Here is an 18,934-nt window from a genome sequence, read left to right as displayed (position 1 = left end):
CTCTGCACCCTATTGCAGTGAAAACAGTTATCTCTGGAGCCACCTCTGAGTGTTTGCCAAATGAGATTATGCAGACCTGCAGTCATTCCAACAAGGTGGGGCTGTTTGCTGAGATTCAGCCTCGCCTGTTCCCCGTGGAGATAGTTGTGCATGAGTTAAAGCCAGACTAAAAGAGGGAGGTGTGGTGCTTTGGGGAGCATTTCTCCACTTTGCTCCAGTAATACTGTGTTCTTGGCACTGGTTTATGTTCTGTGGTTGTTTTCTTGGTTCTCCTTTTCAGCCTGTCTTGTATGCGAGATAAGCATGCCCCTTGCATACCATTATGTAATGGTATGCGTAGGATATGGGAGTTATGTGGACAATATGAGAACAGCTCTGTAGGCTGTCTTCCTTTGCTGGATTTGGAGAGTAAAACTTGCACAAAGTCAGGAACAGAGTGCCATGTGATGCTGTGGGTGAAGTGAAACTTGCATTGCTCATATTCAATCACAATGCTGAGGCATATTCATGTGACACCAGATTTTGGAGGATGCCTAATGTTTTCCAGTTTTCATTAGTAAAATAAGATGTTATTTTGGCTATCATGTTCATTTTTTGTATCCCTGAGAGGATGTGCAGCAAGGATTTCACATGGGCGTTGTCTGCTGTGGGTGTGAGCAATGGACAAAGAGTCGGGAAGTTGGAATAGCTCGCTCACAGCTCTATGGGTGTGTTTGTTTGGTTCCACACATGGCAGTCACTCTGGATTCAATTAGCAGCCTGGCTCCTATATTCAAACTGTGGTGCTCATCAGGAAAATAAGTCCCTTTTGCAGTTAGATAAAAATGATATAACTCATATATATAGTAAACAACGTATGCAACTCAAGTTATCAGATATGGATTCAGCGGTGCCATCAAGGCAACCACAGTGTTTGCTAACCCACTGCTGACATCTGCTGTCCATTAACTACAACTGTCATTTATCACATAGACTAAATGCTTCAACTATAGTCAGAGGTGTTTAGCTAAAACTCCAAGTAATGCATATTTCACATCGTGACAAACTTTGTCTTCTTTTTAGTTAGGAAGCTTCACCTTGGTCAGGTTATGCACTGTTGCCAAAACAATTTCTCTCTGATTTTACCTGAGATATAATGAGTAGTGTCAGATGGGGCTGTGGCTTATTAGAGACATACTGTTTTTAGTACTGAGTATGGTATTCTTGGTATGTTAGCTAACTGAGTAGCTGTCAGCAGACTCAGTTACACCCTTGCGATATAGTTGCAGTTAAATATGTCTACTTTTGTGCTACAATTTCTGTTTTTTTTTTCCGTGGCATTGCATCAGTGATGTGGAAACCAGGAAGAGGGAAAGTATTTGAAAAACTGACTTATGCCACAGAAACGTTGCTTTCAAAACAAGGGCTTCTTGAGCTTCTTTCGATTTCAAGGGAACAGTTTGATTTTCTGCTGAATGGAGCGTGCTGTATGTACTTGAACAATAGCTGTGCAGTGAGGTCTTTTGTATGAACTGGACATGGTTGAGAGGCTGTTTAAACTCTGCCCACACATGGCACCAGGGCCAATTAGACTAAATCACATCCCAGACATGCCACTGAGATCCTCCATGTTTTCATCTCTGAAATTATGCCCGTGCATACTTGTGTGATTGGTCAAATGAACAGCTACAGCATACTGCAGCTCTGTGCCTTTCATTATGGTGGCACATCATTTTGATGTTGTGACTCACTCAGATCATTCTCAAATCTGAGGGCTTGAATTATGAGCCTGACCTTTTTGAGTAGAGAAAGAAAAAAAAAATGAGGGACATAACGAATGTTCAAAAGCCACGCTGTGTATCAATAGACGGTGTTGTTAGCCAGTAGAATCTGCTGCTGCTGTTTGTGCTGTTGGCCACCAGTGATGTTTTGCTCAAACCAAAGTGAATGACCTTAGCTGGCATATCTTTTACTGCTGACTGCACTTCTGAAATCACTTCAAATTTTTCATCTTGAGTGCCAGAGCGTATCAGCCTACATTTCATAAACTGAGACACAAACGCACCAAGCAAACATTTTGACAACGAAGAGGCGATGATATAAGAGTCTGTGCCAGTGCTGAGAATACAGAGTCAGAATGAAACTTGAGAGAACGACTGCAGTTTGCAGTCATTACATCTGTGGTATCAGTCCAAAACACTTTCTGTGCAATTCTTGATGGTCAGGATAAAACAAATAATATATTATGGTGTACACTGTGATTACACAATGTAGTGAGCAACCAAACCAAAGTGCTCTCCCATGAGCGAGTGACGTGTGATCGCCCAACAAAGGAGTTTTGCCAGTTTGAACGTCCGTGCTGGTCAGCCCAGACTATTTGATATCAAATTTAATGGCAGCCTGTTGCAACATAATGACTTGAGGCTGGACGGTGATGCAGAAGGAGAAATCTGTCGCAGCAGCATAACAGTTAACTCACTGTAGGCCAAACCCTGGAAACAGAGAGATCGATCACATGTGGAATACATTGAGGGTTTGGCCAAGATGGCTTTGACGTTAGTCATTTCCCAGGGTACATGTTGGGCCTTATTACAGGCGCTGACTAACATGACTTCAGTTTTGTGAGGCTGAGGAATAGTTTTTCACATGTTCAGTATTCTGTAGGGTGCATTTATCCTTATTTTAAAGTTCACCCAATTGTGCGACCTTTAAGTTCTGACCCTTACTTCATGCTGTATTTTCTCAAGAGACACCTCACCACCTGCTTAGTCAAGATTAAATAGAGAAGAGCAATGTTTACAAAATGGAAAATGGAGCTTCTGCACTATAGATTGAGACAAGAGGCATTTCCCTCTGGACACAAGCTTAGAATACCTTTCGGCTATGTGTCCTAACATGAATGATATGTGCATGAGGCGCCTGTTGAGTTCAGGAGTTCATGAAGGCACATGAGGATGTTGGTGGAGGTATTCCCTGCGATCCTCTGTAAATCCCCTTCATGGTTTCTCAGTATAGCTGCCTTCATTTCACACATGACATCCATCTATACTGTCTGCGTTTCATGAGACAATCCCAGCTCTGCTCTTCAGACACTGAGTGGAATTGCTTTTAGTAATACAGAGAAATGGAGCCAGTTGTCAGCACTGCAGTTGACAAAGCCATATGCATAAATTAGATCCTACTATATTTAGAGAATGTTGTGCATTGCCGTGATCCCAAAAGCAATAGGGGATGAACACTGAAAGCTGCGGCCATACTCTCAATCTGTCCATCACTAAATCCAAGTTTAATGAAGGACATTCAGTGAGAGATTTTTTTTTTAAGTCTCACACAGTAACAATCTTATTGTAATTGATGTGTCATGAGGGTAACACCAAGACATATCACCAAGAAGAATATTATGTCCTAATGATGACTCTAGCATATGTTAATCATGTTGTATCCCAATGAACTCAGAGACATGAGCTCTGATTTCTGGCTAAGAGATGTGATCTAATATCACAGAATAAACCTGCCACCACCATCATCAAAGGGAGCTAGAAAGGAAGAGCGAGAGAGGGAGGGAGGGTCTGCTTGTGTTTGTGGGGGCTGTCTCTAGGGGGCGAGTGTAGCCAAGTGTCCCGCCAGAGCACTTCCATCACTTTCTAACTGTGACACTCTGTGATCATCTGGCTCTGGTGGATATTTATAACCCTCAGTCAGCTCTAGCCCTCTCTCCCTGGCCACCCACCCCTCTCTGCCCTCTGAGCCCCTCGCCCCTGCCCCCTTCCCCAGTCTTTACGTGTCGTCCCTCCTCCCCTGGCCACGGGAGAGCAGGCTGACGGATCCAAGCAGCAGGCACAGCCTGTCAAAATTCAACACAAGGGAGAATCAAGGCAGTTCAGAGCAAACAAACAGGAGCCTCTCCTGTCCTCTTCGTTCTCCCCTCTGTCCAGCTCTCTTCTTCTTCACCCTCGTCCTCCTCTTCCTCTCTGTACCGTCTCTTAGATGAAGATCATACCTGGTAGGTCCCACAGAGTGGGGTTGCTGTGGTCTGTCTGTCTGTGTCTAACTGTGGGTGTCTGTCTGACTGCTGACTGTGTTTTTGGCAAGCCGCGCCGTGTGAAGTCTTGTTGTGTTCCCAGTCGGTGCACATACTCGCACAAACACGACAGAGACACACACATTCATATTTAACAAATAGCAACCTTCAGCTACTGCAGCACAGATTGTATTCCATATTTAAACCTGTCCACAATGTGAGTGAGTTGAGTTATAAGTGAGGTTGGCTGCTTGGCTGTTGGCCTTCGATATTCTCCTTTATTTGATGGTATGTAGATGGGTGAAGTGGGTGAGGGCAATAGCGGCTGTGTCAGGACCGCCACCCCCCACCCCCACCTCACCCCAACTCTTGCCACCCTTAGGAGGTGTCTTTCCTGTCTGTCTGACATCTCATAGACATCAACAAGCAGGGGCAACTTGTAAAGCATGGATTTTATTCAAACCCTTTTAGTTTAGGTGTTTGTGAAAAGCATCCGTGTGTGTCTGTGTGGGCTATTTCAGAGTGCAGATTGTTAAACCCAGACCACCTGCTGTCGTTCTGTATAATCCCAATGCTGAAGTGTGCTTGTTATTGTTGTTGTGCCAAAAAGGAAGATAGGTAGGTAGATAGATTTATATCATACAAAAACTTAACAATGTAATTAGAAAATCCTTTCACTCTGGATGAATCACTGGATGAAGCAACGAGAAGCAGGCTGGACTGGTGTAACGATATTAATGACATTAATCATCTCTTCAATGGGTTTGACCCTTTTCTCCAGAAGTGAGTTATCTTCCAAGAATGCAGATAGCAAGCCTGTCCTCACTGATAACACGATGTAGCTGTTGCAATAAGATGAAATGAGTCACAGAAGTGCATCAGATAAGTTGCAAAACACAATGCAGTTCTTTTTCAATTGTCGCCAAATTGCAGCAATTGAAACTGAGAGATACTTAGAATAATAATCAAGCTGGAGTTGGATTTGGAAAACATTGATAAGATTTTTATTGATAAGATTATTAGTTTTATGTATTTGAAGAAAAACTACATATTTTCTAATGTGACAGATTTTAGTTGGGGCTACAAAGCATGGTAAACACTCCACTGCTTTTACTGTAAAGAGAACATGAGGAGAGGTCATAAAAGTTTGAAAACAGCTGAACAATCAGGACGAGCAGACCAGAAGAAGACCTTCAGTAATAGCTCCAGGGTGGAGAAAACAGCAGGAATTCCTACTCAGGGCGTCCTTTTTTAAAAATGTCCATGCTGCCACACCCATGCCGTCCCACTCCCCAGTCCCCCCCCCCCCCCCCCCCCCCCCCACCCATGCGAGGGCCCACCTGTTATGACAGCCCAGACTCGTCCCCTCAACTCTTCTACCTTATCTCTCTCTGTCCCAACAAATGCCTGCAAGCCCCTCAGGACCCACTCTCCCCGCCCTGGTGGTTTTGGGGCACTTAATCTCCCTGATTGTATTTTGGCGCTTGAGAAAACATAAGAGAGGTAAGAGAACTGCAGGTTCTAAGATATTGGAACAAAGTGGTTTTGTAAAGGTTAAATAAGCAATGAGAGTCACATCTCAATAAAGTATCAGAGTAGCTGGATGATGGAGGAGTGTTTGCTTTATCTCTTCCTCTGTCTGTTTAGCTGGAGTTTAACCTCCTAAATGCTTATTTTGGTGCTAGTACCATGTTCTCAGTGGCAGAAGATAACTTTGCATATTTAATGTCTGTTCATCATGTGTATCGAGTTTGCTTATGTTTGTTTCAGTGTTATTCTTGATACTGATCTCCACAGGCCATATTACACACACACACACACACACACACAGCTTCACGTGTGGCATGTTTACCCTCCTCTTTAGTCACGTTCATGTGTAACCTTGAAACCTGCCAGTCGCTGCACACTGTGACCAGTCCAAGGTGCCACCAGGGCCTTTCCGTGCCAGTTTCATGCTGCCATGTTGCTGCCTGCTGATTGAAGTATCTGTTCTTACTTGCAGCTGCAAAGGGATTAGCCCTCATTACTCTCAGGCAGCGTGGGAGGCCTTCTCATCTGGCTCATGTTGCAGCAGCACCAAGACTCACAGCGTGACATGTAATTGTGCATGGATAGAAACCAGTCCAGGCTCCACCATCTGAACATAGCTGATTTTCTTTTGTTGCACTGCAGAATGGCTGATGAGTGGTATTACAACAATGCCTTCATAAGGTCCCTCCCAAACCTGTCTAGTCATGTTTGGTTATGGATCAAAGTGGGTGTGTATGTGTGTTCTTGCTGGAGGGTGCACTAGTGTCTCTTCAGTAAGATGAATCGTCTCTTAGCACTGGTTTTGTACACCTGCTAGGCTGGAGGTACTGCCAGTCCCCAAACCGGATGCCAGCCTTTGAACGAACAGACAGCCATACAAAAGACATGCATCCATTTGTTTTCAAAGGCAACTCTCTGATGACTTCATCAGGGATTTACCCTGGAGAAACATTAAATTTGTATGCCAGAACTCCCAGCAGACTGTGTCCTCTAATACTGCACATAAACAATGAGCTGTTTGATCCTGTGGCTTCACAGTGGCTTATTGTTTTTAGCTGAGTTTGGCGTTTTACTCACAAGTTTCTCAGTCTCTCACCTTGACAAGCTGTCTGTCAGTCACTCCATCATCTTTGTCTTAACTGAAACAGCCGCTGTTGGATGGATTGCCATAAAACTTTTTACAAATATTCATGGAAACCAGAGTATGAAACTTACTTTGACTTTGACTTTGATGATCCCCTGACTCCTCCTGTTTCGTTACCTTTAGAGTGTATTGGTAATTGTATCCTGCTGAAGTATCAGTAATAGAGCAATCAAGGTTTGGTCTTGTTGTTATTACTTTGAAGAGTGGGGATGTCATCTGGAGAAAGTGTCAACACAGTGTAATCTAATCTAAGATAGCTGTGTTTGAAAGGAGAGCGACTGTGGTTGAAAGGGCAAAGTATGAGAAAACAGGGCTGAGATATGGTTTATGTGTAACTCAGCTTCAAACTTGAATCAAGATGGGGTGGTAACAGAAGCAAAACTGTATTTTTACTGAGTAAATAGACATTTGGCAGTCTGTGTGTTAATGGTAAAGACAATAATGATGATCAGTACTGGCCCAAGATAGAAATAAACTACCTTTTTCCTAAAATGTTAAAATTTGAATTGCTTTGAGACACTAAAGCCACATCTCTCTAATCTCTAATGACTAATATTTGACAGCTAATGGATCCACATTTCGCCAGTTTACTGTTTCCTACACACTGACGTCATAACGATCTGTCTGTTAATGTTTTATTGTCTGAGATGCTGAAGAGTTAAATGCAGCTGCTGTCCCTGTTGATCTGTGGTCTTCATGGGGATTTCTGGTCTTAACTGTCCCTCTTTTCATTGGCATCCATTCTGCATGATGACAGCTCTGTCCTCTATCCGCTCGTTAGCTCCTCAGCTTGAACAGTCACTTGTTAAAGCAGTGAGAGCAGATATCACAGCACTGGGATTTTATCCATGTCTGAGCACTGTTAGCTCAGATTCAGACTCAGCGTGCTGTGCGGTGCGTGCAGAGGTGGGGACACGGATGTTAACACTCTCTTCCGACCATGTCGGAATGAGGGCATCTGAAAGGTCATGAGGCAAGGGGGCGTGGCTGAGACTGTAAATACTCTGTGTCACACATAAGGTGCATCAGTGTGCGTTCTCACGCTGAACTTTGACCTGTCATCTGTGTTTGTTTTCCCTTCCTCAGACAGCCATAGTTGGCATGTCAACCCCAGAGGCCTAGCAAGATATACTGTAGCAGCAATCTTCTAGGTGTTACAGCAACAGCATATCAGACTTAAAGTTCATATGAAGGCATGGGCGTGTTAGAAGTCTGTGTTTTTCCTAGGTCGTTAATGGACAGTTAAATTTGCATAATTGGTCGGTAAAGGATTTTCATAGCAGGTATTCTCACGCACGTAAGGTTAAACAGGCGGCTCTTTTAGCTAAAGAAAGCTCACTCTCTCTGTATACAGGAGCTGAGAGCTGAGAATGTGTCAAGTCATTTTTTTTACAATGCTGGTAAAGTATAACATCCTGTTTGACATGCTAAGGCCATGAGTGCCGTTTAATCACACTTACTGCCAAACAAATGCTCCTTGAGAGATGAATGTTAGGCCCTCATAGATCTGTGTGGGCTGCGGTGGTTGAGTTCTGGCTGTGGTTTTGGCCTGGTTTGTGGAAAAGCCAGCATTCTTCCTGGAAACAGTCAGACTCCCACTCTGGAGCAATCCAGGTTCTGCCTACTGTACACCAGTGTGTGTGTGTGTGTGTGTGTGTGTCTGTCTGTGTCTGTGTGTGTGCGCATGTGTATTTTTTCCATGAGTGTATATAAGCAGCCTAGATTGCCTAAACCGTTGGTGAACCAGTAGGCATGACTCATAACATAAACAATGAGCTTAGGCCTGGGGGCTCAGAGAAACCCAGCGTGGATTTGGATACAGTTCTCATGTCCTCTGGGAAAAGTGAACAAACCCCAGTGAGCAACAAAAAGCCACATGGAGCACACACAGGCAGCAGATTTTATTTATGATCAGCACAGAGACCATGGAAACACATCCGGTCCTGTGCCGGGAGTTTATTTATGCCGCTTGTAACCTCCATTACAGATTTCTCAGCACTCATTAGTCCCTATAGTAAACAGTGACATCAGCAGTTTATCTAGAGATAGTGTTGTGTCTTGTGAAGGCGTCACTATGGCCTTTCTGTGCAGTTATACAGTTATACAGCTCATGTACCGCAGAAAACGTAATATCATAATCAAATGAATCAAATGATGTTAAAAGTTACTTGTGCCATTTTTCCACATCTTTGGAGCTCAGCTCTGCTCAGTCACTGCTGTACTGAAACTGACTTCCGTGCAGTTTCAGTACACAAGTTTCAATACAGGAATCTAATTTTGAAGCATATGTTCATTCACTTTCTCATGCATGTCATTACGAAACTGGAGCTAGCCACTGGTTAGTGTAGGTTAGCAAAAACACTCGAAATGGTAGAAATAGTGAGCCTTTGTTTTGATTTGGATTAATCAGTCAAGATTCAGTGTGATGATGAACTTTAGTGCTGGTAGGTTTTCTTATCTTTGGATAGAGGTAGTTAACCTAATGGGCCTGTTGTTAACTATCAGTGAGTTTGGGTGGGGTTTATAGTGTTGTAGAGTCTTTATCTTTAATATCTATGGTTGTATTAGGTCATAATAGACAATGTTACAATAAAATGCTTTATTGCTTTATTACAAACCTTTTTAAATGATTTTATTATCAGTCTGACAAAGGACCATTCTTTTGCCATGTATACAGTGCTGAATTAGACAAAAAATGCAGTTGCATGGATATGATGCCAGTTCAGTTCAATTCTATACTTCAATTCAATACTATAAACATAGAGTAGCAAAGTCTGAAATACGGGGGACATCTACCTGGGGTCAACAAGAATGATGTTTGCTATAAAAAGCCACCAAGCAGGTCAATCAGATATGCTGCTCTGTGAGCAACTGTTGTCAGTGCAGCAAGTGAGACATGTGAGAGCTTCCTGTATGGTCCTGTGTCAGAGGTCAGTGTCCTGTAAGAAGAGAACACAGCATATTTAGGTCACTTTCTCTTTTAAATGTGACCTAGGAGCAGCTCATCTGTGCCCTGTCGTAAATTGTCACGTCCTAATGTTGACTGGCAACAGTAGGTGTGTGTGTGTGCCAGCTGGAGCTTACTTCTTCCTTTGAACAGACATAAGATCGATAGTCTGTGATCTTAACAGGATTAGGGTTTATTGTATGTGTTTTTATTCTATTCAAACATCTCATTCCTTCTGCAGGTATTGTTGCTGATCATTAAATAATGCTTGTAGATTTTCAGATTGTTTCTAGTAAGCCCTGAGGACATAGAAAAACTAATCGTTATAATGTGATGAGAGACTCGTCTCTCTGCTTGAGGACTGCGTTCAAACTGCCAAGACACATGACAATAATGACATAAACCTTTGTACCCTCAGGCTCTCAAACACCTCCTCTTTTTAATTCTTCTCTGTGAACAATACTGCCTCTGGACAAAGTCAGGCACATTAAACAGGTGATGTTAGGGAAGTGCAGATCTGACAAAGATGAATATTCTGTTGTTCAATCCAAACCTGACTGGAAAAACATTTAACTGGTGAAAATAATTAAAAATGAATGAGCGTTACAGTCCTTTTGTATGGATCTAGTACTTGTATATACTATACTTGTACTGTAAATGAATCAGCATGAGCAATGATGACATGAAAATCATGTTTAATTACCTGTGTGTGTGTGTATCTTTTGTTTTGCCCATGAATGAGGGGGCAGGGCAAACTATGCAGCTTTCATCTGTCAGAAAGCAGTTCCTGTTTCTTTTTTAAGTCTCCTTCCACCAGCTGGCACGGTGTGCGTGAAGCAGAGGGCTACCGGGGGATCTTGTTGAGCATGTTTCCATCAGAAACACAATGGCTGCTCTGTGGAACCGTGAGCGAGGGAATTATCTGCATGAGATGAGCTCATACGGGGAAAGAAGCAGATATCTGTACAGTAAGATGTGTTGTGTAGGTGAGTGCAGCGACCTGACGTATGGACTGAGTGGGGAGGAGTTACTATAGTTTATTGGTCTGTAGGGTTTCCACTACATGGTGAAATCACATTGTTGTTACTAGCAGAGTCGTGGTAAGGGAGACTAAACAAAGGTGACCAGTTTTGGGTTGAAATTTGACTTCTGTCTTCCTCTCTCTTCCTTTTAAATTTAAGTTGTTTTGTTGTAGTAGGCTTTTTATTCCCTGGTGAAAACATTAATATCCTCCAATATTCATATACAGAAATACTTCACTCAATAACATGCTGCTTCTACTTTGTCCATATTTATATCTGTTGATCTCTCCTCTGCTGTCAGTATAATGTGCCTCCATATTTCTTTAGATCTCTTTAATTCATCTTTTTATTCTGGTACATTTTAGCTTTGTAATTTATTACATGTTATTTTTTGAATAAAATATTCTGTACTTTCAGAGCAATATGGCACAGAGTAAAACTAGAAAGTAGACATAATTTGTTTATTGTAAATTATGCGCCTCAACAGACGTGCATCTCACAACCTGTTTAATTACAGACTTCTTGGAAAATGTTGTAATGTAAAGGAATGCACAGAGATTTGCCTCCAGCTTCTGCCGCTGCAGTAAATCTCACAGTAAAATGATTGAAGCAATGCATACGTTACAACCATCCAGAAGTACTTGGACACACCTGTGTTGTGATGGGAGGAGGTGCTATGACTATGGGAACTGTCTTTCTAAAGTGAAGCAGTGAGGTGTAGTAACACGTGCCTGAAAATAATAAGTAGTAGATGAAATAAAAGAAATGAAGTCCTTTAGATTGGCTTGAGGTTACAGTTAATAGGCTTGATCTTCAATTTATATGAGACTGTATTGTTTAAATCAATACCTTAGAGTATTGTCTTGTTGTAAATGAGGGACTACAGTAGATCTGAAGGGGTGGTTACGCTCAGCTGTGGGCAGCATTATCTTTACTGACAGGTTTAAAAGCAGCATGTCCACACTGATAGTGTCAGGTTTTATCTGAGAAATGTCATGTGTTGGCATCATACTATATATGCAGAACAATGGCTCACATATCTTCATCTACTTCATTTTCAACAGTCAAATCAAGTATGATTGATCGTAGTGACCTACACATTACTCAGTTTTACCATATTTGGTAATTCTTTAATATTACTAGAGAGAGTGACATGTTAATGGCTCATGGTATTTTACATATTTATACAGCATTCATTTTTTGTTTAATGTATAATAGTATAATTGAGATAGTTCTTGTGTACCTAAAGGGAATCATTTGTTTGTGTGAGACGATGCTGTCCTAAATATAGCATGTTCTGACTTTATGCAAATGGATAGTGTATCATTAACTAGAGTTCGTGAATATGTTTTTACTGATGTTTCTTCTTCTGTTTCCATTGACTGAGTTCTTTTATAAGTACTTATAGTATTGCGTTTTTAACGTTATTACTACATTCCTACATATTTATATTTTCGGGGATGTTTTTATTTTCAGTCCTTAGAATATTCCAGTTAATTCCCCTGTCAGACGTCAGATGATTTCAGATTCCACAGCATGCTTATAAAGTTATTGTGGGAAGAAGTTTCCTTTAAAATTTTCCCATGTGTTCTTTTATTTTAAAAGTTGTAAGAGTTTTTATCTGAAGATCATTTCTTTCCAAAATTCATGGTCATTTCATTTTTTTGTTCATAGCAGCAAAGTGACACAGTTGCAGAATCTGCCTGGGAAGGAGTTGGGTGTGGTGTTGCTCTGACCCCATCTAGTGGTCAAACTAGTTCACTGCTTTGCCTTCAGTTAAAAGAGTGAAAGTAGAGTATGGTGGGTGGAGGACGGTGTTTTCCTTTCCACGTCAAATGGGTCATACATATGGAGACTCCTCTGTCTCTGCATCTAAAAATACAGCTATGAGTAAGAGTCAGTCTCAGTTACCACTGAAGCACATGGTGTGTTATGTTTATAATTGCTGCCATAGAAACATCTCTCAAGTTCCCTTTTTTCCACATTTACATGGGTGTTTGGAAACTGCCTAGGCTGATATAGCGTATGGAAATACCACATGCCATAAGAATGAATTAATAGATCACAAGGGAAATGAGGAGCCTAAAGGACGTGATCTAGGCTGAGTAATAGGGACAGATATTTCTCGTACGATCTTAGTGTGTAGTTCGTCACTTACAGAGGGTGGTAGCAAAAAAGTACAATTACTGTGTGTGTACTTTAAGTTGTTTCTCTCTTCTTCTGTTAAAAAAAATCTGTATTTAAATTTTATTTCAAGTAGGGCTGCAACAATTAGTCGGCCATCAAATTGTCAGTTTAGAGACAATTAACTGGCAACTATTTTGATAATCAATTTTCTAAGTAATTTCATCAGTGAAAAATTCCAAACGTGAAGAGCTTTATAACCGATTAAGTAGACCAAATAATTCATCAGTAAAGTAATCGGCAGATTAGTTGAACAGGCAGCATGGCACTAAGCACTGAAGAAAAAGGAAAATTCAGCACAAATATTTTGTGTTTTTGTTGAAAAAGTATAATTCAGTGTGGAGTGAAGCAAACAAGGCAGGGAAACGTTTGGTGGTTCTAACCACATCCACACCCACGGTCTTGGCCTTTTCAGTTTTTTACCTCTATAAATGCCATTTTTAGTATGATAATTAAAAACACTGTAAACTGGTCACAAAATACCACTAACACTGCCACTTCATTTTCTAAACCACTATGAAAAAACAACTTCAGTTGTAGTTTCAAGAAAACATCATAATAGTGTAGGTAGTCTTTTTAATTACACATTAACTTTGCATACAGTTGGATACTTTATTGTTAGTTGATCTCTACATGAGTTGCTCTTCACTACATTTTCAGCACCGTGACTCAAGTATTGTGTTTTGTCGCTCTCACCAGCAGAGGGAGACACATGCTGTTTTAAATGTTGTTCCCTTCTGCTTCCTCAGCTAATTTCTCCACTGCCCGGCTGCATCAGAATTCCCCAAATTAAACATTAGCAACTGACACAATCCCTGATGTGGGGCTTTCCACAGAGGCCTCTGTAGCTCAGCACTGAGCTATTTTAAAACTCAGCTGCCGTGGCTAATCCACGAGCTTGTTGAGTCTGAGTTAAATTGGGTTTGCAGCTTCATGGCTAGATCTAATTTTGACAACATCATCTGCAAAGTCTGCTGTCAGGCTGGAGATCTGTGGGGATGATAAGTGGACAGTGCATTATGAGAAAGCTTCCCTGTCCCTGTGGTTAGACTGGGCATTTAGAAACTGACTGAAAAACAGACTGTCCTTGACATTGTATTCCAAGGTTGTCTACATTATGTTTTGTAGTTTCACATTTCATTCAGGTCACATTAAAAAAAAAAGGCTTTACAATGTTTTAAATTGAGTGTGCCATATGCCAGACTGTTTGAGTCATGTAGTGAGCATCACAGCTGAGGATAATACTGCTTTTGATCCTTATGAATCCCAACCTTCAGAGGGACAGTCATGCTGCTTGGGATCTCTTTCAGTACATGGCATGTCATTGGTTTTGCTCAACTGGCTTTGTCTGCAGAGCACAGCAGAAATACGATCCGGTGTGTGCTGTGATTCAGGTGGCAGCTACTCTGCTCTGCCTCTCTTCCTCCTACGCCTTCTCCTCCTTCTCGTCATCCCCTTCACAGAACAACCGAGGTGATAATCCTGGGTGTGTTTAGGCTGCTCCTAGTTTTATCCGCATTCCTTTCCCTGTGGGGTGTGGTGGCCAGATATTGTAGTAAATGCTTAACTTTCACCTCAGTTGACCAAGAGAAACTCCTCTCTTAAGGGGGCTTAAGAGAGAGATGAGAAAAATGGGAGAAGACGAGAGAGCGGAGAGGTAACCTAATTTGGGAGAGCAAATCCTTTCTGCAGCTTTTCATCCTCCACAATGAAAGGTGTTGTCTGTCCTCCCTCTGTCTAAACCCTTGTATTTGCTCTGCAGTTCGGCACTTCAGAAAACCATAATGACACATTCTTAGAATTCTTTTCTCCTCTAATTTGTTTGTGTTTTTTGGAAACAGAGTCCCCTAATGCGTAAATACAGGTTGTTCTAAACTCAAACGGCTGCAAACTCAACTATGTGTTTGTCAATATATAAGCTTTATAAACGGCAACATATTGTGCTGTGTCAGTTATATGTAACTCTAAAGTTAAACCTAATTTCCGTGAAAGAACAAATGAGCGTGTAACAGCCTGCAAACTTTTTGAAGGAAATCATAGACTTCGGCAAAGACATAGGCGAAGCCATGGATTCCTTTCTGACACAAATCATTCATCGAAATGTGGATTTCAGAACCACAAGCACTGGTGTGGGATAGAACCGACCCATGATGTTGGTGGTCAGATTTGTTTATGGTAATTATACCAAACCATTTTCACAATGATACAGTATATTGTTTGGCAACAAGACTAAGAGCCTTCAGCCATGGCTCTGCAAGAACTGTATTTAAGCACAGCATAGGTTTGAGCTGAATGCTAACCTCAAGATGCTAACACACTCAAAGTGTACAGCTGAAGCTAATGGGAATGTCATCCTCTGAGGACTATGAATGTCTATACCAAATGTAAAAGTTGGCAAAACATACAGAGCTCAGTTTGGACCAAAGTGAGGGATTAATTAACTGACCAACACTACCAAGAAAAATGTTACACCAAACTCATTTACACTGAACTCCTAAACTTCGATGTAAATGGAGAAACACAAACTAACATAACTACATACAGATGGAAAGTGGGATTTATGAAAAGAATACTTGACGTTCAGACCACCTCAACACAAACTTCCTCTGAATATCCAGCAACCATATCCAACAACCATTCAGCATATAAACAGGTGGTCGTGAGACTAACAGCTAATGCATGTCGCAGCAATACTAAGTCAGTCCTTTGCATCAGAGTCAGAATGTCTGCCTGATACTGCAGCATCAGTGTGGGAAGAAGAAAAATGATCAAACCTCAAACTTCTCATTTAGAAAGAAAATACTTTCTCCTCATATTTTCACCACACTCTCTCTGCTCGTATAAAAAGCCCAAGTCTTCCATCTGGTTTAGATGAAGCCAGATGAGGGAGCAGAGTAATAAGCATGTTGAGACCTTAATGATATGTCTTCTTTTTGGAGGAAAGATCTCATGACTAAGATGTTCCACACTTTCTGCGTCCTAGCCTGTTCCCATTTGGGTCCCTGCTAGTGTTTCCCATGAGGTTTAGAAATTCAGCTCAAGTACTGTGGGTGTCAGTCCATGTTCCACTGCCAGAACGTCACTGAGTTCTCAGTTACTGTCCACTGTTGCCTCTGCATCTCAGATAGTCTGGAAAACCATTTAACTTCTGTTTGATTCTGTTCTGTTCTTCTAAATTGCCTTTAATTGTTCTCATTCTTAAAGCCTGATATGTGACAACTATTTAAACTGCATGTATAGTTACAAGGAAAAAACATTAAATAAAAAAAAAACCAAAACTGTTAGTTCTCTACAGTAAATTCAGTATTTCGAATGATTCCTTTCCCTTTTTTTAATTGCCTACCCACATACCACTCCTTAATTCCTTTGCTTGCCTAGACATTGTATGGAACTACAAAGGTGTGTCTCCAAATTTGCTAGCGTGGCTCCAGTGAGTCAACACTCGGCACAGACACACACACTCTCATATACCCACCCAGACACACTTACACTGACACATTAAGTACCTTCATGTTTGTACAGGTTGGTTCCAAAACCCTGCACTTTGGAAGGAAAAGTGGTTTTAGATGCCTGATAAGTGATGTCAGTCAGGGTGGGGGAAATGGGATGTACACCCACCTTGAGGTAGGACACACCCTGCCCTCTAGCTTAGCTGTCAGGACATATTGGCCATAGGGGACCATTATGCAGGGACTTACTGTAAATAAATCACAAAGTCCTTTGATAAGCTTTGAATAAATAAAGCACTCACATGTGCCAGAGTGAAACTTTAAAGAAAGAATAAGTAAGTTTTAAAATAAGAAATAACGCAATCTTCCTCTTACAAAAGAAAAGTCACATTCTCCAGCAATAAAATGCACCATTTCTCAGTTCAGTACACTCAGGACTTTTTCCTACAACCTTGTATGTTCTGGTGATGAAATTAGCTATAATTAGCCATGATTTGATGATTTCATGAATGAATTGATGACTTAACTGACATTATTTATTTCACTTTACTCACTGGATGACTCTTTTCTACTCATGCTACTGTTATGCTACCTTGACGCATTTACATTTTTTAAAAGTAATTTCCACTTGTTGCCACAGGTGGCACTGTACATGGGCAATATGTTCGTAGGATCGCTTTAACAGAACTTTGGCTGATGAAATGGCCAAAGAAATTCCTACTTGTCATTTGGATTTAATGACTGATTGAACAGTTTAAAGTTCATTTGTGTGTGTGTGTGCTTCGAATTTTCCAGGCAGGGAACCAAAAGTAATAATCTTAAAAACTGCTCAGGTAATTTTCTTTTTTGAACGCTTGCTTCTGTCTGTGCCTTCCTGGCAAAATCCTCTGGATCCTCTGGTTTAGAGGAAGTGATACATGTTGTATCCTCCTGTTTGTTGGAGCAGGAAATGTGTCGTTAGGCTGGGAAACGATGGTGACTGTGGCAGAAAAAGAGTTCTGGCTGCAGCAAAGTGATCAAGAGTTAAAGAGAAAAGACTTAACAGAATTACACAAATTACACAGGCATTATACCTTCTGAATGATTTTGTAGAATTGTTAGTCTGTAAATACATATATAAGCACACAAACGCTGAATTACAAGCTCCTATTTATCTCAATAAATCTGTGATGTTCGGGGTGTGGTCACACATCACTGTCTAGAATCTACAGCAGCTGTTCCTAAAACTGTCTCATCCCCCATCTCTTCTCTTTCTGCGTCACAGTGAGTAACTCCTAATGTGAAATGTCTGAGGAATCCTGTGAACAAGCACTGATTAACCATGAGATGTGTGTGTGTGTGTGTGTCTGTGTGTGTGTGTAATATTCAAGTGTGTGACAGAGAAACCTTTTACCTATTTAAGCTGTTGTAAATTTAAATCATTTAAATGCTATTTAATGCTGGATAAAGCAAGATAAACGTCATCAGCAGTAACTTTTATGACTTTTTATTAACCCTAGTGATGGGGCTTGTATGTGCGTGTGTGTGTGCGTGTGTGTTTTCTTGCGCAAATAAAGCAATTAAGTGATAGTACATGCGAGTTACACTTCATCCTTCCCCGCCTCTCCTTCTTCCTTCTTCCACTGCAAGAGGAAGGGGTGTGTTCAGAGCCCTGCCCACCATGTCCTCCACACTCTAGCGCCACTAAATACACACTCGCACATCACACACAAGGACAGGCCCAGACTACATAGCCCACAGGCACCATTAGCTATGAAAGAAATAGAGTAAGCGGGAGAAAAAGGGAAGAAAAAAAAAACATAAGGAGGAAAAAGAAGGGCAGAGCCGAACCCAATGAGAGAGTGAGGAGGTTGAGAGGAAAGAAGGAGAAAGAAATCATAGGTTTGTGAAGAGCTGAGGTGTAGCCACAAGACTGCACACTGTGGGACGAACTGAGGGACAGATAGACGCGAGAAAAGCAGAAGTTCCTATCGAGGGGAAAACCGCCAAGGATTTTTTATCAATAGGATTATTATTGTGTGTGCTGACAAACAGTGACAATGACCTCTCAGCAGCAGAAGTACAGGAATTTCTCCACTGACAGCCTGGGCAGAGAGAGGATGCCCTCAGATGAAGTTTATTACCAAGGGATGCTGAAGGCTACAGACGGCAGGAAAGGTACCAGTATGGTGTCAGCTAATGGAAAATAGCTTAATTGCAAGCTTTAATCTTGATCTGTTTGTTCCCATGTGTGTGTGAGCTGCTGGGCAAGAATTAAATGTTTTTCCAGGAAGAGGTGGGAGAAGCATTTAATGTAATTTCAGCATTGGACAGTGTTCGGGTTGTAGGTTTTTGTCTACAAGAACCTGTTATGTTCAGCTTTTATTGGTCAGCATGTGGTATAATGAATAATTTTGTACATCAGTAAGCTCATCTGTGATCTGTGAAGCTCATCGGTGTGACTTAAAGGAGGATACTCCCCTTTTCTAATGCATCAGCAGCTTCGTCAATTCGTATTGGTCAGCAAAGCCCATTCACTGTTTTTGTTGTGTAGCGTGCATGTGTTTTGGGGTGAATGAATCATTGTGGCTACAGTTCAGTTATAGCTAGGACGAATGATGTGTCGTATTTTCTGTCACCTATTCTTCCTCTTTTTTCCCCTACAACTCTTCAAATCAT

General features: G+C 41.4%; 1 protein-coding gene across 17 annotated transcripts in view; it reads left to right on the top strand.

Moving 5' to 3' along the window:
• Positions 1–18,934, top strand: part of plecb (plectin b) — a 107,566-nt gene that overhangs the window by 49,756 nt on the left and 38,876 nt on the right. For 3 of the 17 annotated variants that reach the window (XM_041043610.1, XM_041043607.1, XM_041043606.1), the window contains exon 1: positions 17,854–18,433. The exons of 10 other annotated variants lie outside the window; for them this stretch is intronic. In XM_041043610.1, the coding sequence (XP_040899544.1) occupies positions 18,316–18,433 (118 nt within the window). In that variant the 5' untranslated portion in view covers positions 17,854–18,315. Of the gene's footprint in view, positions 1–3,784; positions 3,983–10,563; positions 10,608–17,853; positions 18,434–18,934 lie in introns of those variants that run through there. 4 more of the 17 variants (XM_041043615.1, XM_041043614.1, XM_041043612.1 and 1 more) reach the window with 3 other exon arrangements.

The sequence above is a fragment of the Toxotes jaculatrix genome, chromosome 8 (assembly GCF_017976425.1).
Source record: "Toxotes jaculatrix isolate fToxJac2 chromosome 8, fToxJac2.pri, whole genome shotgun sequence".
NCBI classification, from domain to species: Eukaryota; Metazoa; Chordata; class Actinopteri; family Toxotidae; genus Toxotes; species Toxotes jaculatrix.
Note: the sequence above shows the minus strand (reverse complement) of the source record. Positions and strands in the feature narration are given on the sequence as shown.